General features: G+C 37.9%; 2 protein-coding genes and 1 long non-coding RNA gene across 6 annotated transcripts; 2 read left to right on the top strand and 1 right to left on the bottom strand.

Moving 5' to 3' along the window:
• Window positions 1-3,137: 3,137 nt before the first annotated feature.
• LOC144430804 (uncharacterized) lies at window positions 3,138-8,056 on the bottom strand. 3 transcript variants are annotated; one of them, XR_013479736.1, is made up of 4 exons: window positions 7,110-8,056; window positions 6,369-7,024; window positions 5,736-5,896; window positions 3,142-4,770 (listed from the first exon to the last, which is right to left on the bottom strand). It is a non-coding gene; the product is annotated as an uncharacterized LOC144430804 (long non-coding RNA). The 3 variants fall into 3 exon arrangements; XR_013479737.1 differs by having other exon boundaries at window positions 3,143-4,770; window positions 6,369-6,486; window positions 6,871-8,024; XR_013479735.1 differs by having other exon boundaries at window positions 3,138-4,770; window positions 6,369-8,016.
• Window positions 8,057-14,143: 6,087 nt separating this feature from the next.
• On the top strand, window positions 14,144-16,524 carry LOC120330162 (proteasome subunit alpha type-5-like). Of its 2 annotated transcripts, XM_039397011.2 has the most exons (5): window positions 14,145-14,406; window positions 14,622-14,689; window positions 15,245-15,346; window positions 15,456-15,617; window positions 16,137-16,524. In XM_039397011.2, exons 1-5 carry the CDS (start codon window positions 14,184-14,186, stop codon window positions 16,299-16,301), a joined length of 720 nt encoding a protein of 239 aa, XP_039252945.1. In that variant the 5' UTR covers window positions 14,145-14,183; the 3' UTR covers window positions 16,302-16,524. The 2 variants fall into 2 exon arrangements, with proteins under 2 accessions (XP_039252946.1, XP_039252945.1); XM_039397012.2 differs by lacking the exon at window positions 15,245-15,346 and having other exon boundaries at window positions 14,144-14,406.
• A 2,484-nt stretch (window positions 16,525-19,008) lies between these two features.
• Window positions 19,009-20,082, top strand: LOC120330027 (uncharacterized). The gene has a single exon (XM_039397212.1). The coding sequence runs from the start codon at window positions 19,009-19,011 to the stop codon at window positions 20,080-20,082; it is 1,074 nt and encodes a 357-aa protein (XP_039253146.1).
• The last annotated feature ends 2,024 nt before the right edge of the window (window positions 20,083-22,106 follow it).

Raw genomic sequence — 22,106 nt, 5'->3', positions numbered from 1 at the left:
TCGGGAAAGCAGACAAAACCTAAAATAAGGTTTTAAACGTTACTATGAAGAAAGGAAAGGTAATGCAAAGATAAGGACATGCGTCGCTCACTCATAGATATATATGCTGCTAGACTTCTACTGCTTGAACATATATGCAACACGCCGCGGTTTCTTGGAAGCAAAATGCTCAATAACGCGCTGATTAAAGTCATGCATCCCAGAAATAACGTCTCTGTGAATGGATAAAACAGCCAAGGAATTTAATCCATCTTGCTTCATTGTGTTTCTGATATACGTTTTAATACGCCTCAGCGTGCTGAATGTTCGCTCTGCGTCGGCGGAAGAAATAGGCGTCGTCAAAATGATGTCCAGAAATTTTGCAGACGCCGCAAAGATAGTTACTAGAGTGTTATCTATGAGGAACCTTAGAGCGCGCAAGTTGATGTGGTGTTCAAAAAAGTTTGATTGGTGTATATACATCGCAATTCATTTTCCAATTTACCCACATTTATCATGGGGTAAAATTTGGAGACAGTAGCCAACAAATGGATGGGAAATTGACGTGCAAATTTTGAAATATTTTTGGGGTTCATCAAAGAGAACGCGGCAAGGTGTTCAGTGCGCAGACGATCGCCTATTTGATTCACCAGAATGTCACAGCATTCCTTTGCAGACAAAATCAAACGCTGCGTTGTTTGCCCGCGGCGTAAAGAAGCACTCCATGTGTCGTCGTATTTTATTGTTTCCCTGATACGAGATACAGCATCGCAGAAGTCTGAAATACACGACTGCACAGACGCTCCATCCATTAGCCTTGACTGCAATGCGCCGTATAAGACATCCACTTGATAGAATATTGTGGAGGAAAAAGCGAGAAAAAATGAAAACTCACCATCTTCTAGCAGACGCTTTAGACCTGCCGCCTCCCTCACAGAGCGTTCGTCCCAAACCGGAGAACTCGGAATGCCATTGAAACACTCAATGAGCTCAGACCTAATTTCGGACACGCCCTGCACCACGCGTGATTGGAAGTTTCAACGTGTTGGTGCACAAGCTGGGAGACGGCGGGTACATATCTGGCGAAGGAGGTCAGAGCGCTTCGGCGAAACGGAAAAAAATGAAGAAAACCCCGAAACATTTGCAAAAAATGTACGGACGAGAGGGGTATCAAGACACATATTTTTAATAACGAGGTTAAATTGGTGTGCATAACAATGTAAAAAATGCGCATGAGGAAAATCTTCTTTTATATAAACTTGAACACCATGTTTCGACCCACTCATGACTGCCGCGCCGTCATAAAATTGAGCTATCAATTTTGACTTCGCGTTGTAAGGCTGTAACACTTCTTTCAGTACAGCCGATATCCCGCAAGCCGTGCGATCAACGATTGGTACAAAGCTGTGAAATCTCTCGGTAGGTTTACCATCTTTCACAAACCGAAAAATCACAGCCAGTTGGGAAACGCACGTGATGTCAGTTGTCTCGTCAGACTGAATCGAAAGGAACTGGCAATTCTCAATTTCCAGAGCCAAATGTTGTAAATAAATTTTATACATTGAGTCGAGCAAATCATTTTGGATATATATCCTTAGATGTCCCTTTCGAAACAGTTGCGGCATCAAGATGATCTCTCAATACTGTATCTAGGGATGCGGTGTATTCCACCATATCCAAAAATACCCCTCTATTAGAAGAGCCAGCCCGTTCATCGTGCCCACGGAGGGACAGCTCGTGACAGCCAATGAACTTCAAAACATCTATCAATCGACCGAGAACATGGCGGTTTTTCTCGACGTTTTGGTTGTGCCGACGAATAGAAACCGCGCGTCCTTCATCCAACTGTGCTGCAATATTAACATTTCCGAATGTTCGCTATTTTACTGCATTGTCCAGATGCTCCATAGAAGATTGATTATCCATGGCACGCTCGGAAAGATGTTTAAGATCTCTAAAATCAAATTTACACCAACGTGAGTCACGGGCGGTAGCAAAAAGTAGGCAATAAAAACAAAAAAGTGCATTTTTGTCCTCGCTGTAACACAATCATTCGTGTTTTTTATACCAAGTTTCTGCGCAGAATGTACGCCGACGCTTTCCTCCGGCATGGGATTGTTCCAGTGAACCATTTTTTGGTTGATAAGGCCCAAGACGTTGTACCTCTAATTTTTGTTCCAGCGGCAGCTGCGAAAACGGATTGCGAAGTAGTGCATCAACCTTATTCATTATGAGGTCTAAGGCTAAGAAATGCGAAGCCGGAAAGAAGTGAGGAGCTCAAAAGGAATGTGGAAAATCGAAAGCAAATGGACTAAAGGTCTCTAACTGATTCAAATAGCGAAACAAGCGACAAAAACGAAGGCGAGGAAACTATCAACTCTTCAAGCAACCAACGAACGAGAAGGAATGCGTGAATATGTCAACACGTTGTCGTAAGAAACGTCGGCATTGTGTCGTCATAATTTCGGGGCTGGCCCCGATCGGTAAAGTAGTAAAAGAAACAGAAAACAAACGAGACAAACGCGGCGAGTGGAAGATAAAAGAGAGAATACGATATACAATGAGCAACCGGGGCAAAATCGGCGTCGGACGTTCGGCGAAGGATTTGCGAGCAAAAAATGAACCATGTCGGGAGAATATGGCTAGTGTAGACAGTCTGTGCAACCGATATTGAGGTATTTTTCGAATATTTTTTATTATACCGAAAAAACAACTGGGGCATTGGTGGCCCTATTGACGCGCCGCCACTGATAGACAGTGTTTTCATGTACAATAGCTCAAATCAGTATATTTGCTCCAGTGATGTCAATGACCTTAAATTCAATGATAGTCTAAAACTAAGTGGCTTCATGACTCTTTCAATCAATATCCGATCTTTAGCCTCCTTCAAAAACTACACAAAATCTGAAGCACTAGTAAATTCAGTGAATTGTAAGCCACATGTAATTGCCATAAATGAAACATGGATTGTATCTGATACAAATGGCCACTTCAATGCATTGGATGGATATGTTTTCATCTCTAATAGTAGATCTCATCACCGAGGTGGTGGTGTTGATCTGTACATTCGAAATGACCTGAAATACATTGTCCGTAAGGATCTCACTATCATGTGTGAGAAGGTTTTTGAATCCATATTTATTGACATATCATTAGAAAATAAAACAATAACCTGCGGTACTATATATAGATCACCACTAACTGATGAATTGAACAATGCTAACTTTAGACCCAATCTTTCAACAGGGGTGATAACTTTTCTGTGGCTTTGGAGCCAGGCCACACATAAGGGGCCGGGCCACGGAGAAAATTGGGCCAGGCCACGGACAAATTGGGGCCAGGCCACGGAGAAAATGGGGCCAGGCCTCAGAATATTTGGGGCCAGGCCAGCGCAATGGTAATGTTAAGACATCCGTATTTGTTTAGTTATATTTTTGTTTATAAGTAATGTGGAAACTGGTAATGTTAAGACATGTACGGTACCTGTACAATTGAACCGTATCGTATGTTACAACCCGGGAAAATGCTGTATTCGAACACTTACTCATTACAAATGCAGAGGTATAAGTTTATTTCGACTCCATAATCAGCAATAGACGATAAAATAATATCAGCAATAGACGATAAAATAATAGATAAAAACAAATGATAAAGTAACTGATTATAGAATCGGGAAAGCAAACAAAACCTCAAGTAAAGTTCAAAGCCTACATATTTTAGATGGAAAGGTATTGATAAAAGAAGTAGCACGTGTTTGCTCACCCAATGTATTACTTATGTGAGGGGGTTATATTGCGAACGATACATTATTGTAGTGTTTCTACTGGTCACCGTATCTATATATTTATATTCCTCACCGCATTCATTGTCTTTTTACTGTAGCGTGAACTGGTGTCTATATGTTAAAAAAAACTATAAATAAATAAGTTATATGTATTGCTTGTTGCATACCTTTTTGTGATTGTTAATTTTTTTAGCGAATATGTGTTGTTATTTAATTATTTTCATACAATACATGGTTAATAGATCAGTGAGTAATTCCACCAGTGACTCAAATGCTATTATTAAATGAAGTACGTACTGATAAATTGTGTAGTTCTACCTGTATTGCATAGGCAATTGACAGGGGTTTACACACTAAGATGTTTTAGATTTGTGATACAAATTGCAGGCACAACATATCGGTAGCTGGTATACGCTATCACAACCACTAGTATCCCAATACTCAACATACAAAAAAGACTACTCTTCTCCGTTATACATTATCCCCAACAGAAAACAAGATCCATGCATACCAGTTGATTAACTGTTTCATTTATTGAAAAATATGCAAAAAAAATTGCAAACACCAGATTGGCAGGATCCTTACATACTCTTTTTGAAAATAAGATTCATCTCTGAGGGGGTCCTTTTTGTTAGCATCTTAAGACTTTCCTATTACCGATAATTACTTCAATTATATTCAGCGTAATGAATATCAGGGATAAATGTTCAATCATAAGACTGTTTTTTCATTATAAGTCATCATAGATATATCGGAAAAGTAACAGTAGTACAAACACATATTAGATAATCATAAGCAAGGAAATTGTAAGACTCTTTTGACTGGAACTGGTTTAGAGATTCAAGGGAAAATTCTCAAAATTCAATTTGGTATTTTTTCAAATTTGATTTTAGCAACTACACTGGTAAGGTTGAGTATCTCCTACACAATATAAAACCAAAATTATATAGAGTCCGTATTGTTGCATCATAGCAGACACCATGATTTAATTTCTTCTTCTCTCCAAGCTATAAAACAAAAAAATTATGTTAAAATTCTTGATGACTTGAGTGGTTTATTATTTTACAGTACTGGGAATCAAAATACCTATTTCACCAATAAATACTTTTTAATCCTGCACACCATTTTGAGAATACAGGTAAAACGTAAAATTAAATGGTGGTGATATTAGGGAGTGGGGTTTTATGGCACGTTGTTAGCAACAATATGGGATGAAATTTATCCAACAGAAGGAAGTATGTAGGTTTCATATAGAATTATTACATCATTTTTATCATTGTCAACTAGTCAATTCAAATCTAACGAAGATTCAATAAAACATGGTGTTTATTCGACTAGACCAGGGGTTCTCAACCTTTTTCTACAAAATACCCCCACGCACGAAACAATCAATGCGAACCCCCAGTAATGTGACACTGAACAAAGTTGTGATATATCGACTAACAATTTGTTGAAACAACAATGTATTGACCAGATAAAACTAAATTTAATTTCCCTGTTACTAATATTGCCCTAACTAATAAATTCTTGAAATCCCTCTCAAGTTTCAATAAGGATATCACTGTCTCCAGTGCTCGCAGCACGCTGTATTTGCTGTGAATTTCACATTGTTTACGTCACAATCACAACGCAAGATCAGGGAAAATCTATGTTTCAATTGGCAACCAGTTTCAATCGGCACGCATTTTCCTCTGGTAGTAATAAAGGATATTAAAAACAGCAACACACGAAAACTCGACTGCCATCCAAGTACCTCCTGAAATCTTCTCGCAAACCCCAGGTTGAGAACCCCTGGACCAAAGACTGCTTGGTCCATCCCTGATTTGTATACATCGCAGATCACTTCATTATCAAAAACTCATTAGGTTAGGAAACAAATGGAATGGGCCAATTTTTATATTCTATTCTGTTTTTACTTATTGTTGCCTATGTCCTGCTATAAAGCTCAGTACAAACAATACGTCAAACTCACATTGAGGTACGTAGAATCTGAATAAATCTTCGAGCAACCATAATACCACACTTGCCAATTCCACGTCATTCTATTGTTTTATGTACGCGATGTTTTGGAGAAGCAAAATCAATAACATGGAAACTACGACAACTGTTTGCATGTCGTTACGACGTGAGCACCTGAGATGTCACAAAAATTATGTTATTTGTTAAAGCCATACTGAACAATTTTTTATCATGTGATACAATTAATACATATTAGGCATTACATGTATTTCTTTACAATGCTTAGTGATTAAGGCAAAATTTAAAAATGAAACTGATAGTGGCAAAAAATTCACATCTTACAATTTTATAAAAAAAAGTGCTTAATAGGGAACACCATTTGCAAAAAACATCTTGCGAGAACATCTCTTGGAAATGAAATTTTATACAGTATAAAAATAGCAAATAGTCAAGAAAAATTGTGAAAGAACTTGCAAATGTTATTTTAGGAAAACAAATGTACAAAATTCAGACTTGACTATTAGACGACTATTAGACACAATCTTGACTGGAACAAAAAAATTTAACCATGGAGATTGTATTCAGGTCTCATCTGTACAGTTATTGTTACAATGATGTGATCAAGGCAAATAATACCAAATCTTACCATTATACTATTCCATCTATTTTAGTATTTAATCTTTGTAGTGGAATCTCGTTCGGAATATATTTTTATGTCTTCTTTTTCGCTTGATTCCTGGTTTCCTTATCAATTTAAACAATCCCTGAAATCAGATCCAATTATGTATGTAGTAGTAATCATCACAAGAATATAATACAAATATGTTATGCATGCTTCAGGTGGATATAAAAATATAAGGAATATTAATAAGTATTTCTAGCTTTGTCTCAACCGTAAAAAATTGCAGAACAAACTCAAAAACAAATATATACTTAAATCTCTACTCAAACCATTTGAATGACGAACGAATATAAAAGTGTGAATCAAAGCTTCCCCCAAAACCAGTCTTAAATGAAAAATCCAGTGCGCCAGCTAATGTTATCTAATAAATAATATACATTGTAATATTAGGCTAAAATGTATAGTATGATATGAGTATTACTTATAAATAGTTTGAGTAAGATAAGCTTGAAATATTTTTCCCAACCTGGTAAATGTAAACTACAAATTATCTTTCATATTCATAATCTATGATCAAATTGATATGATACCAGCTTCTTACAGCCGAATTCTTGTATACATTCCTCAGTTATCGTGTAGTATCTGTTTCACTGCGATCATTACTCATATCAGCATATATACTGAACAAAAAACATTAATTCCCCAAAAAGTGAAACAAATCTTATGGTACTATTGTTGTAAAGTAACTTAACCATCATTACAAACCTGTTATATGAAATAAAAACTATGACTAATCCACTTCCGACAACATTCAGACATTGCGTCCCTGAATCACCTCGCTGTATGAATCCACTTTTTAAACTGCACTTCCAGGCAACAAATTTCAAAGTATTTACTTTTCAGACAGTCAAACATGATTTCATACTATTATGGTTACCTGTAACTTGAAGATCTTTACTAGCCTGTTAAAAACCATGAAAAAAAAAAATACAAAATCATCTCCATAACAGAAATCAAGTATGGCTCCATATACCTGTATACAGTCTACAGATATACCATGTTTCCCCAAAAATAAGACTGGGTCTCATTTCAATTTTCTTCCAAAAAATAACACTAGCGTTTATTTTCGGGGGATATCTTATATTTTTATTTAATAAAAGTAAACTTAAAAAGTCGAGAATTACGAGATTTTCAAATATACAAACTATGAACCTATATATATATATATTATAACCTATATATGAACCTCGGTTAAATGTGATTCAAGCGAATTCTTTTCGCTAATAAGGTTTGCCTGTACCTTCAAGATTATTACTAACCTGTTAAAAACACAAAAAATAAGACTAATTCACTTCTCAAAATGAATTTGAGTGTGGCTCCATTTTCTATCCTGTATTTCCAGGCAATAAATTCTCGGTTAAATGTGATTCAAGCGTATTCTTTTCACTAATAAGGTTTGCCTGTACCTTCAAGATCATTACTAACCTGTTAAACACACAAAAAATAAGACTAATTCACACCTCATAACAGAATTTGAGTGTGGCTTCATATTACTGAACTGTTCAAGTATGTGGCTCCATTTTCTATCCTGTATTTCCAGGCAATAAATTCTCGGTTAAATGTGATTCAAGCGTATTCTTTTCACTAATAAGGTTTGTCTGTACCTTCAAGATCATCACTAACCTGTTAAGCACACAAAAAATAAGACTAATCCACTTCTCAAAACGAATTTGAGTGTGGCTCCATATTACTGAACTGCTCTAGTCTGTGGCTCCATTTTCTATCCTGTATTTCCAGGCAATAAATTCTCGGTTAAATGTGATTCAAGCATATTCTTTTCACTAATAAGGTTTGCCTGTACCTTCAAGATCATCACTAACCTGTTAAACACACAAAAAATAGGACTAATCCACTTTTCATACCAGAATTTGAGTGTGGCTCCGTATTACTGCATAGCACCATGGCCTGGCCCCGATTTCTCCGTGGCCCGGCCTCAATTTCTCTGTGGCCCGGCCTCAATTTCTCTGTGGCCCGGCCCTATTTCTCCGTGGCCTGGCCCCAATTTCTCCGTGGCCTGGCCCCATTTCAGTGGCCTGGCCCAAAAGCCACAAAAAAGTGACCACTCCCTCTCCAATCTTTTGTCCCAAGTTCTCTCAAAGATGAACAGGTCGAATTATATAATGGGGGATTTCAACTATAATCTTATTGATGAGTCCAATATGAATACCAGCCTATTTGTTGATATTATGCACAGTCTGGCCTATTATTCTCTGATAAACTGTCCCACCAGGATAACTTCAAGTTCTGCTACCTGTATAGACCACATCTGGACAAACGTATATGATAAAAAAAAATTAACAGTGCTGTTTTAGCAGAATGTATTTCCGATCATTTGCCAATTGTACAATGCTCTCTCCTAGAAAAGCAAATCCAAAACAGAATTGAAACACTTCGTCGCCAATTTACTTCGTCCAACTTGAATACTTTTATAAATGAATTGAATTCCATTGATATTGATGACTTCAACAGCATACAGGATCCAAACATATGCTTTGAAAAATTTTTTGATAAATTCTCTACTGTTTAAACAAACCTTGGTATGATACTGAGTTACGCAAACTCAACAAAGTCAAACAAAAACTTTATAAGAAATTAATAAACAATAAAAACATAGATGACAAACAAAAGTCACATTATAATGAATGCAGGAATCTTTATGCTCGACTTCTCCATAAGAATGATATCAAGTTATTATATGTCCAAATTTGCCTCTCACAAAGGCAACATTAAGGCAGTATGGAAAACAATTAATGAACTAATCGGTAAAAATAAAAACAATTCATGTCCTTTGATTGGACTTGAATGCAGTAATACACAAATTGCAAATAAATTTAACGAACACTTCTCCCAAGTGGCACAAAGATTGCTCGACAATATGCCACAACCAGCTAGCTGTGACAAAAATTATATTTCATATCTTGGGAAGCAAGAATCGTCATCCATGTTTTCAAGGCCTACTACAGCATTAGAAATAAAAAATATTATACGCGAAATGAAGCCCAAGTCAAGTTTTGGAATCGATGGTATACCATTCAAAATATTGAAATATATTCCAGAACACATCACTGATATTCTGGCATACATATTCAATCTCTCACTATCTACTGGATTATTCATTGAAAGTTTCAAGACATCTAAAGTTCTTCCTCTCTTTAAAAAGGGTAGTGTCTCAGATCTTGGGAACTATAGACCGATTAGTCTTCTACCGTCGTTTTCTAAGATTCTTGAAAAAATAGTGTATAGTAGAATGTCGAACTACTTTGAAACCAACAATGTTTTCCACTCGCATCAATTCGGTTTCCGCAAGCAACACTCCACTGCTATGGCTGCTAATGTTTTGGTACACAAACTAACCAAGGCTTTTGAAGGCAAACAACATGCAATTGGAATATTCCTTGATATTTCAAAAGCTTTTGACACCATTGACCATTCCATCCTTCTAAGTAAGCTCTATCACTATGAAATTAGAGGCGTCCCATTCAATTGGATCAGGAGCTACCTGCAAGACAGAAAACAAATTGTGCAATATGACAATTCATTCTCTACAAATACCTGTGTCATGAAGCACGGAGTTCCTCAAGGATCTTTACTTGGTCCATTATTTTTTCTAGCTTACATTAATGATATGTCCAGGTGTCTGAAATCCTCTTGAGTCAATCATGTTTGCTGATGACACTGACTTGATTCTTCATGGGGAAAACCTTGAAGATCTGTTCACAGTTGCAAACTACGAACTAGCCAACATTCATAGCTGGATGTTAGTTAATAAATTATCTCTTAATGCTAACAAGACTAAATTTGTATTATTCCATCCAAGCAAGCATAAAAGTGTGAGTTGTACAAAATCACTGCTGCTCAATGGCAATGAAATTGAAAGAGTGAAAGAAATAAAATTTCTAGGAGTTATCTTCGATGAAAATCTGTCTTGGAAATCACACATATTGCATGTTATTGGTAAAACAAGAAGAAACTTGGCAGTTGCTGCCAAAGTATCCCAGTGTGTTAATCAATCAGCTTTACTAGCAATGTTTCAATCATTACTACTCAGCCATATCCGATATTGTTGTTCAGTCTGGCTCCATGGTAATAAAACACTTGTCTCAAAATTGCAAAGTATTTGTAATAATTTTTTAAGAATTTTTCTTAGGAAAGGTAAACGTGAAAGTGTAAATCATTTCTATAAAAAGCTAAATATACTCAAAGTTGAAGATATAATGAAATTTGAAGTATTATCATTAGTCCATGATTTCCATAACAATTCCTTGCCAAACTGCTTTGACGACATACTAACTAAAATTACTTCCAATCGAAGAAGTAGTTCCAACCTGTTCATATCTTTTATGAGTACATCTGTGAGCCAGCATGCCTTATGTTATACTGGGCCAAAGCTGTGGAATTCTCTCCCCTTGAATTTGAAAACATTCAAATCCAAAAAATCCTTTCAGAAAAAAGTCAAGTCCTACTTGGTATCAAATTATCAAAATTTATTATTAGAATCACACTGTTATATATTTTTCGTATGTAGTTAGCTACAACTTCAAAAGAAAGACCATGACATAACTTGGGACACTCAGCACTTGCACATACTTATTGTTTTCATGAGAATGTTGAACAGCCATAACATTGTTATTGTTTCTGAGATTGTTAATTTATTTTTGAACAAGCAGTTGAGCTCTCTTCATCTGTTTTGCATTCTAGTTGGCCATTTATTTTGTTCTATAGCTTAAGATTTTCCTTAATATGGCTGTTCACATTCTGATATCTCCATGCGCATGTTTCCTTTTCTTTCAATGTTGGGTTTCTGATATTCCACATGCGTGAACTTTGTTTTCTATTTGTGTGGTGTGATTCTTTGTGAGGGTTGTAGACAGTATGATTAAACTCCTGTACCTAATATTGTGATTAGGTGACCAGTCGAGATATATTTGGATTCTCCCCTATTGTTATTGTTTCTGAGATTACTAATCAATTTTGAACAAGCAGTTGAGCTCTCTCCATCTGTTTTGCATTCTAGTTGGCCATTTATTTTGTTCTATAGCATAAGATTTTCCTTAATATGGCTGTTCACATTCTGATATCTGCATGCGCATGTTTGCTTTTTTTTCAATGTTGGGTTTCTGATATTCCACATGCGTGAACTTTGTTTTCTGTTTGGGTGGTGTGATTCTTTGTGAGGGTTGTAGACGGTATAATTTAACTCCTGTACCTAATATTGTAATTAGTTGACCAGTCGAGGTATATTTGGATTCTCCCCTACATTTTAACTTGCTGTAGTACTATATGCTGTGTCCTGCGTGTGTACAAAGTTTTTATCCTTGGTCGAATTTATGCTGTATAGCATGCAAATGTGTAAGGGTTAGTGTGATGTTAATGACTAAGATAATGGCATACATGTGTGCGGTTTGACCGACATCGAAAGGTTTTTGCATGGTTTGTGAACAATTTCTCTTGTGTCCCAACCACAATCTCTTCTTTCTCAGGTTTTTCAACTAGCAGTCTAATGATATTTAATTAATATTAATCATTATATTTACACAATTCAACAACTTCCCCTCAAAGGTGTAGGGTAGTTTTCTATTGATTCCTTATATGGAATCATTGAACATTGTACTCGCAGATATATTTTTCGTTTTTCAGGACGTCATGATGATCAATTTAAATGCTATCTATGTCAACATGAAAGGTGTATACATCAACAAAACTTACAGACTGATGAATCATCCGTGATGAATTTGAACTGACCGCAGTGATCAACAACCTCAATTAAAGTTACTTGCCTATAATCCATGACCCCAGAAACCTTACTTGAACCTTAAACACCATATATATTCCCTTAACTAATTTTCCTACCTCTGTATCATACCGCCCTAATTAATTTTAATTATGATTATCGGTACTGTTATTGATTAATAGTATTTAAAATAATTTGGACGTTATTTGGCTTGTTGTGGCTTCTATTTGATGAGTGAAGCAGGTCTAGCCCGGCCTCTTCATACATCCAACTTGGCAATTCTGATTGGGCAATTTGGCATTAGGTGACTCCAATTATAATCAGCTTGACGATATCTTTTGAGGAATACTTTTCTCTCCACAATACATTACTCTTGTTGACTAATTCGGTATCTAATTTGGCAATCCTCATAAAATTATTAATTTGTTGTGGCAAAAGAATTTATTCATTTTTTTTTTACTTGTTTGTGTATTTTCCTTCCTTTTTACTTTTAAGTCTCGCTTTTTTCGCTTCCGACAGTATCATGTCTCGATGATTGTGTGTGTGTGTGCGTGCGTGCCTTCATTAGTTTTTTTTTACTTTTGGGTGAGCGAACACGTACTACTTCTTTTATCAATACCTTTCCATCTAAAATCTGTACGTTTCAAAACTTACTCTAGGTTTTGTTCGCTTTCCCCATTCTATAATCAGTTACTTTTATTTTGTTTTTATCTATTTTTTCATCGTCCATTGCTGATTATGGATTCGAAATAAACTTATACTTTATACTAATGTCACTTAATTGACTAGTACTATGACTAGCCGAGGCAAGTAGCGAAGTTAAATGATGTGCTCGTCAGTCTAAATTATTATCTGGCTTCCTATCTTTTCGGTCGGGAATATATGCCAACAGTATAGACATCATAGAAAACTAAAAATCTAATGCGGATTCTATTAGCCTGGGATGGCTATGTCTGGCAACTACCGGTATGTGTTTGCACAATAAAAGTGTTTGTTTTGTATTGCACTGTTTATTGTGGCCCGCGAACAATGAACATCACATCAAAAACATCACGGTCCCGCGGTTTAAATAAAATAATGTATATATCCGTCGGGTTTGCAGCTGGCATGAAACAGAAGTCTCATATTTAGCATTTTAGAAATTTCATAGTCAACTCGCTGACTGGCTGATCTTTGAACCTTAACACAAGAAATCATGATTCATGTTTTACATGCCTGTGACTCAGCACGAAGTGCTACAGTACGATACTGCAGTACACACTGTAACGCATTTCAATGGACATAAAGGGGTTAGAATAGGATTTACATATTTATCCCGGGGAGAGGAGTGCCGATAATTAGAGGTGCGGTGGCGAGCGTATTCCTAACGCTTAGCCCGTTGAGCCACACCGCCGCGCCGTAGTTATGTGCGAGAGGATTGCTGGACTCCTCTCCGCTGTAGGGTGGTTCACGTAACCTCTGGTCGGTTACGGTTTCCTCCACTACCAAGTCCATGCTTCCAAAATCTTATAACTAACTAATTCTATACCCGACATGGAATAGTACCTAACCGGACGAGAGGCCGTGCCGGTTAAGCGGTTTAAGCCGTCTTATACCGGTACCAGTATACCGGTACTTAAATAATCTTATGCTTATCGGCTTCCTTCTCGCCCGGGATAAATATTTAAATCCTATCATAACGTGCTAAGGAATACGCTTGTCATTGTCACCACACTTCGGCAGTTCTGGCTTCCTCCACTATCAAGTCTGTGCATACTGGCATATGGAACAAATACCTTAACTGGCTGAGTAGCGTAGGCCTAATCTTCATTCCAGACATGAACTGCAGAACTGAAAACCGGACGAGGGGCTGTGATTCACCTTATCTATAAGATGACTTAATTCAGTAATTATCCTCTCCCCGGGAAGAATATATATATCCTACATGGGACTTCAGGATAGTGAAATGCCATTAATATATTTTTAATCCTAATTTATTTCATCTTGATTCTAAATATTTCTAATCTTCTTGCCTTTGTTCTCTCTTCCTGTCAGCTTCAAATTGAAATATGTTTATGACAAGGTCTGAATATGATCGGGGTGTTAATACCTTCTCACCTGAAGGAAGAATATTTCAAGTCGAATATGCGATTGAAGCTATCAAATTAGGATCCACAGCTATTGGAATTAGAACAGCAGAAGGTGTTGTGCTTGCCGTTGAAAAAAGAATAACATCACCTCTTATTGAACCTTCCAGCATAGAAAAAATATTTGAAGTTGATGGCCATGTTGGTTAGTATTCTATTTTTACTTATTTTTTGTCTAATTCTAAATGATTGTCAGAAATATCATAATCTGTTTCTCGAATGCCTATGTCTGTATGTGCAACGTTCCAACTAGACCAGCTACCAGTGTTTATGCTGGTGGCATTTCTGTGTCAATTTATCAGGTAAAATGAAATAATATGAAGTACATTCCTACATGAAATGAGGTACAATTCTTTTCAGGATGTGCGATGAGTGGTTTAATAGCAGACTCGAAAACGATGATTGACAAAGCGAGAGTGGAAGCCCAAGTATGTATTTTTTTTCTTGGTTCAAATCTTTCGAAAAAGGCATAAAGGCACTTTGAGAGTGAGCATTCAAACTCGCCCAAGTGTGTCTTCGAGTGAACCTATATATATATATAGAAGGGTTCCATTACATTTGAACCCACGTACATTTGAACCCATGGCAATTGCACCTGCCTACTATTGCACCTATGGAATTTTTTTTTGTTTTACGGATATTTGAACCCATACTAACCCTAACCCATGGGTTTAACACCCGCATATAGATTGAACCCGCGGATATACACATGGGTTCAAATGTACATGGGTTCAAATGTACGGTCACCATATAGAAGATGTAATCAAATTTGCACTTTGAAAAGTAAAATTGGACATATCACTGTATTGATGAGGGTGAAATGTGCTGGTGAATATTCGTGGTTCATTATTAAGTATAAACTTTTTTCTACCTGTGCAACAAATGCCACAACAAGAAATTTGCTCAGAATGTTCCACCAGCACTTTCAATAAAATAAGTTGAAAAAAATTGTCATGAGAAAAAAATTTTTATCTGTGCTTTAGAATCATTGGTTTACATACAATGAAAAAATGGCAGTTGAAAGTATCACTAAAGCTGTGTCAAATTTAGCACTACAGTTTGGTGAAGAAGAAGCTGGTACTATGGTATGTGATATATAAATTTCATTTCTGGCATGTTTTCAAGAAATCAATGTGATATTATATCAGCCTTGCAGTTGGACTGTTTATTTTGAACATGTTATTTTTTTCACAGAGTCGGCCATTTGGGGTTGCTTTGTTATTTGCGGGATTAGATGAGAGAGGACCTCAACTTTACCATTTGGATCCATCTGGTACTTACATTTTATGTGACGCCAAAGCAATTGGTTCAGCATCTGAGGGAGCACAAACATCTCTTCAAGAACAATATCACAAGGTAAGGAAGTCATATTTTTTTCATGAACTCTCTCTTTGGAAGATGATCAGGCCAAACTATAGGCATCAAATAAAAAGCTACCATTTCGAAATGATTCTTTATAAGAATGAATGAACAAAAATTGTACAGGGCTCTCTACTTGTAAATGTGGTGATAGCACAACGCACAAGACAACATCTCCAAATGTACATAGTACAAAATAAATACTGGCAATAATGAACACCCAGTCACAAATTTTGCCTTATAATATTCATTTCCTGGCGCTCCAGAATTGTGTGTACCAATATGGAGCTAACCAATTTTGTTCGCATACTATACATCAAGTTGTGTAAAGTGGAAGTTTATGGGCAGGGGGTGTATTCACTTGGCTAACTAACACAGACAGTCCCCGAACTCGTTCGTAATAGAACTAAAATAAGGGAAATCGTAATAAAATTATGTCCTAACCCTAACCTGGTACACATACCACGGGAGTACCAATTTTCTTACACTCACTTTCTTTCACTTTCAATACTCCAGTCAATGACCATAAAAGAAGCAACAAAGTGTGTTCTTGGGATATTGAAACAAGTTATGGAAGAAAAACTCACCGAGACGAATGTAGAAGTAGCTACTGTTACTCCTGATTTACAGTTTCAAATGTTATCTAAAACCGAAGTTGAGGAAATAGTCCAGAGCTTATGAAATGTTGTCCTTCATACTGATGTGTTGATGAAGTGTGGCCAAATAAATGCCTTTCATTACAGCAAACATTTAAAGCTAGTGTAAGGAATTGAGTCACAAGGGCGGTTGCTCTATTATAAACTTACGGAAACTTATGTTTTGGACATACATTTACTATTTGAAGTAAAATTGCTCTACTATGTTTTCGCCATTTTCAATAAATAAATTTTCTGTGATAACCACATTCTGAAAAGTTAGTTGTTGATTAGAAAATACAGGTACACTTGCTGGTTTCATTAGATATGCTCTGTTGCATAGTTTGTTAACTTTTGGTACCGGCCGAACAACTACGCGAATTTTTTTCTATTATATATGATATGAATGAATATCGAATACATTTAGTCGTAACACAATATTTCAGCTTTTTGTTTTCTACTCGGCGATAAGCCAGAAGAGTCGATGATCTGCCAAGGTACAGATATGGTCTGTCACAGCGGAAACCCTTGTGCGGGATCAGTCGCCCATAACAAGTCGTCAGTCGACCGATATTGGCAATAATTACTATTTAGCATTTTGAGTGATTCTTGATAAGCTGTCATATCCGAGCTAAATAAAAACTGATTAGATCAGGGTGGTCCAAACTGCGACACATTCCGTGCGGCCCGCAGAACAATTTTAGCGTACACTACTACTAAACCATTGGCAAATATTTGTACTTATTGGCACAACGATTTTGATTTATTTTTAAACTATTCCAACTGGGAATAGTCCTTTTCGTAATCCCGATGTCGGATTGATGTTTGTTTGTTGTCCTGTGCAGACGGGACGAAGCCGATGAGACGAGCTCGCGTCGAGTAACTCCGCATTTTAAAAGACGTTTTGTGCCTTTATTTTAGTCAAAACACTCCTCTATTTTCAAGCGTTGGCCATGTGACAGCAGTGAAGAACCGCAGAGCTGACTTAGCCCGCGCGATCCAGTTTTTTTTATCTGGGTCCAAGCTTCCCACATTTGGCGGACTTAGTTGCTTTTTGACGGTAGCACTAGGCCTGCTCACGCTACAAGTAATAAATTCATCATACTATAAGTGTAAAAAAAGGTGACCGAATTAAACTGAGAGTAAACGTATTTTCTTACCCACAACAACGTTAAAACACAGTGTCTGGTGTTTTTTCAAGTAATATCTGTCACTAGAGAATATAATTTTAAGCGACATTACAAAACCAAACACGAGAAAAGATATATACCGAAAATACAACGATATTTCTCGGGAAGTAATTTTAAAATACCTTTATATAGATTCCTGCAAAAACTGATTAGAACGATGAACTCTCATTCCTAAATATATTTAGGATAGGATAGGATTTACAGATTTATCTCGGGGAAGAGGAAAGCCGATAAGACGGCTTAATCATATGGCGAACCACCATTTAAAGTGAGTAAACTCGCGAGGTTTTGATCACTTTTGGATTTTCTCCGACTGCGACCCGCGAGACCCCCTCAAAAGTTTTTGCGGCCCTTCAATCTCGCAACCTTGGAATACCCTGGCTTAGATTCATTATAAAGTAAGATACAAAGGAGGCTTATTATCTTCACAAGTCGTTGTTGAAATGTTTTTGTAATTGTTCCATCGATTCCTGTCAATATCAGGACGTTAGGAAATTTGAGAAGATAGTCATCGAAAAATTCAACGATTGGGACATAATTTGAAAAACAACTACGCTGTGTTTCAGAAAAGTACAAGATCTCAGTACATTATTGAAATCATGTTTTATACACTGCACATGACGGTGAACTAACACAACGTTTGAACACGAAGACCCAAAAAGTTTTAGAAAGGTCTCAACCTTTTTATTTTATGGTGGACCTTCGAAATCAACCCAGAATGTCTGAAACACAAAACATAAGTAAACTAAAGTAGTTAAGGCAAAAGTGGACAATTCAATTCAATGGGTAATTTGCTGCTTCATTTTTGATATAGTAGGTCGGGGTAAATCGGACACCCGGGGTATGATGGACAGTCAAAATAAAATCCTCCTAATAGCGACACCTCACGCTTTTTCGTCGCTCTTCGATTTTTTTCAATATAGTCTGTTGGGAATGTCAATGGGCCGTCGTCATCGAAACTTATAAATAATTATTTTTTGGTACTAAGTACTCTTTTACAACAAAGATCAAAAGCACACTCATCGCCATATTTATACTGGGTCTCTTAGAAGTTAGGCCCGGCGTAAAATTTCATCTTACCCCGTCCAATTTTTTTTCCATATGCGTATAAAATACGCCCAAAGTTATGCCAAGAAATTACAAAATAAATACTTCTAGAGGTAGTCCGTGTAAAGAAGATATAATAATTGCAGTTGAAAAAGTGCAAACTAAATTTTAAATTTCTAGTTTTCCTAAAACTGTTCAAACCTTTTGTGAAAATTGCCCTGTTATGACCTTTATGGGGTAAGACGGACATTGTGGCGAACCACTTAACTAATAGCCGTTATGAGTAACAATTGTTTTGTTTATGTTTTTGTCACGCATGATTACTTACGTGCTTTTCTTACGATAACTTGTCATTCTGTTTTCTGTTCGCTTGTCGTTAACATTGCTTTGTTATGGATTAAACATCAACATAATTGAAAGTCTTTTTCTTGTTAGAAAGAAGTTAGTTCGCTTCAAATGGTGACCCCGACCTCAAAAGCATACTTTTGAGAAAAGAATACGCACATAACGAAGAATATGAGTGAAGACAACAAAGTAGGCCTAACAGCGGTATCATTAAAGCTGCCGATTTTCTGGACTAAAAATCCTGCCGTTTGGTTCCACCAAGTCGAAGCGAAGTTCGCTGTTCGAAATATCACAACAGATGAAACAAAATACCACTACGTGGTTGCCGCTCTGGATGAAAATACCGCTGCCAGCATTCTTAATGTTCTCAATAACCCGCCGGAAATGAACAAGTACCAAGATCTCAAAGAGAAGCTCACTACTAAATGTTCGCTAACGGATTGTGAACGAGCTGCGCGCCTTTGTTCAATGCCTGGACTAGGGGATGGAGCGGCGACAGAACTTATGGACAACATGCTTGCATTGTATCCAGTAGGTAAGACACCTGATTTCTTATTTCGCCATTTGTTCGTCAGTCATCTGCCACCAGACGTCCGGTCTCAACTTACAGACATTTTAACAACCACGGGCGACGATTTTCGGAAGCTGGCAAGGAAAGCAGATGATATTTTAACTGCAAAAGGCTATGAGGTGACAAACGCTGTACAAAAAAACAGTTCGTTCAAACCATCTCATGTTTTGTCTGAAATGTGTTTTTATCACAGGAAATTCGGCAAGAAAGCCAAAAAATGTCGCCCGCCATGTTCTTTTGTGGTTTCGGAAAACGCCATAGCCGACCGACCGTCAGTAACCACTTTGGCGGTCGGCAATTCAAACCTTTATTACGTCACAGACAAAAACTCTGGACGCAGTTTTTTAGTTGATACGGGTGCACAAGTCAGCGTGCTGCCTGCCACCGGTCATGACCGTCGTTACGGGCGACCAGGACAAGCACTTTTGGCAGCTAATGGCACCTCAGTTACGACATATAGCACACGAAAAGTGCCTTTGACTATATGCGGTAGAAATTTTACCTGGAACTTCACATTAGCCAATATTTCACGGGCAATTATCGGGGGAGATTTTTTGCGCTCTCACGGACTTTTGGTTGACATCAGGGGCAAACGACTTATCGAGGCAAGCACATACGCTTGTATTCCAACCAGAACGATTACTGGCACACCCCGCCTTGCCTTCACTACGTAGCCGAAAACGATTTTGCCAAAATTCTGAACGAATTCCCTGATTTAACGCGCCCCACAGCAACCCGACCACTGCACACGGGGTAAAGCATCATATTGTTACAGAAGGCCCCCCGGTGCACGCAAAGGCTCGAAGATTGCACCCCGATAAGCTAGCCGCGGCAAAGGCAGAGTTTGATAACATGATTGAACTCGGAATCATCCGACCCTCAAATAGCCCCTGGGCGTCTGCGCTTCACATCGTACCTAAACAGGATGGCGGGTGGCGCCCATGTGGAGACTACAGACGTCTCAATGATATGACCGTGCCTGACCGCTACCCAGTCCCAAACATACAAGATTTTACGGCCCGTCTTGCGGGAAGGACAATTTTCTCTAAAGTGGATCTTGTTCGCGGTTATCATCAAATACCTATTCATGAACAAGATATCCCCAAAACTGCCATTATCACACCATTTGGCCTATTTGAATTTCTCCGCATGCCGTTTGGGCTTAAAAACGCCGCCCAGGTATTCCAGCGTTTAATGGATACCATCTGTCGAGGTTTGCCTTTCGTATTTGTCTATCTTGACGATATCCTTATCGCCAGTACGTCTAAAGATCAACACAAAAAGGACTTGCGAAATCTTTTCCAAAGGCTAAAAAGCCACGGTATGGTTATCAATCCTGCCAAATGTAAATTCGGTTTAAGCGAATTAGAGTTCCTGGGACATACTGTTACAAAAGAGGGTGCTTTTCCTCTCCCCAATAAAGTGAAGGCGATAACTAATTTCCCTCGCCCTTCATCTGTAAAAGGCCTTCAAGAGTTTCTTGGCATGGTTAATTTCTATCATCGGTTTTTGCCCAAAGCTGCCCAAATAATGCAACCACTATTCGCAGCACTTTCCGGCCTGCCCAAGAAGTCGAAGGTTTTGCCCGAATGGACTGACAGTATGATATGGGCATTTGAAAAAACTAAGAAAGCACTGGCAAATGCAGTTTTGCTGACACATCCACAACCAAACGCACCAACTGCCCTCACAGTCGACGCTTGGGACGTTGCCTTAAGAGGTGTTCTCGAGCAAAAGTTAAATGGATCTTGGAAGCCAATTGCATTTTATAGTAGACAGCTACGCAAACCCGAGACGAAATACAGTGCATTCGACAAGGAACTTTTGGCCGTTTACTTAGGAATACGACATTTTCGTTATTTTCTCGAAGCACGACCCTTCACGATTTTTACAGATCACAAACCCCTCACTTTTGCTATGTCAAAAGTCTCTGAGCCATGGTCAGTGCGACAACAGCGTCACCTCAATTTCATATCTGAATACACAACAGATATAAAACATATTTCCGGTAAGCATAATACTGTCGCCGACGCCCTGTCGCGCGCGGTCATTAACGACATCAATGACGGCATCGATTATGAAATTATGGCCACAGATCAACTAAACGACAAGGATACACAGGCTTACCGCACTGCTATCACCGGCCTTCGTGTCGAAGATGTCCCTTTTTGCAACGGCAAATTTACATTGCTGTGTGACGTATCTACGGGTAGACCACGACCTATAGCGCCTGCCAGCTGGCGCAGAAAATTTTTTGATGCGGTTCACGGGCTCTCGCATCCAGGCATACGTACCACTCGCAAACTGATCTCACAAAAATTTGTGTGGCATGGTCTTTCCAAACAAATTGGACAATGGGCCAAAACATGCCTGGAATGCCAAAAGTCTAAAATAAATCGTCATATACGGGCCCTTTTAGAAGATTTCAAAACGCAGACAAACGTTTTGACCATATCAACATTGACTTAGTTGGTCCTTTACCACCATCACAAGGATACAATTACCTTCTTACAATAGTAGATCGTTTCACAAGGTGGCCAGAAGCCATTCCCCTCGAGGACATATCAACTATGTCTTGTGCCCGAGCTTTCCTGTCAAATTGGGTTGCCCGTTTTGGTGTTCCACTTCACATTTCTTCTGACCGAGGATCACAGTTCATTTCAGGCCTTTGGTCTGCCGTTGCCGAATTATTGGGAAC

This window comes from Styela clava, chromosome 12 (assembly GCF_964204865.1).
Source record: "Styela clava chromosome 12, kaStyClav1.hap1.2, whole genome shotgun sequence".
NCBI classification, from domain to species: domain Eukaryota; kingdom Metazoa; phylum Chordata; class Ascidiacea; order Stolidobranchia; family Styelidae; genus Styela; species Styela clava.
The sequence above is the reverse complement of the archived record's forward strand: the minus strand, read 5'-3'. Positions and strand labels throughout refer to the sequence as shown.

Coding starts and splice junctions, on each gene's coding strand:
- LOC120330162 (XM_039397011.2), top strand. CDS start 14,184: ATGTTTATGACAAGGTCTGAATATGATCGGGGTGTTAATACCTTCTCA. Junction 14,407..14,621: donor TGAAGTTGATGGCCATGTTG/GTTAGTATTCTA, acceptor AATTCTTTTCAG/GATGTGCGATGAGTGGTTTA. Junction 14,690..15,244: donor AAGCGAGAGTGGAAGCCCAA/GTATGTATTTTT, acceptor TCTGTGCTTTAG/AATCATTGGTTTACATACAA.
- LOC120330027 (XM_039397212.1), top strand. CDS start 19,009: ATGAGTGAAGACAACAAAGTAGGCCTAACAGCGGTATCATTAAAGCTG.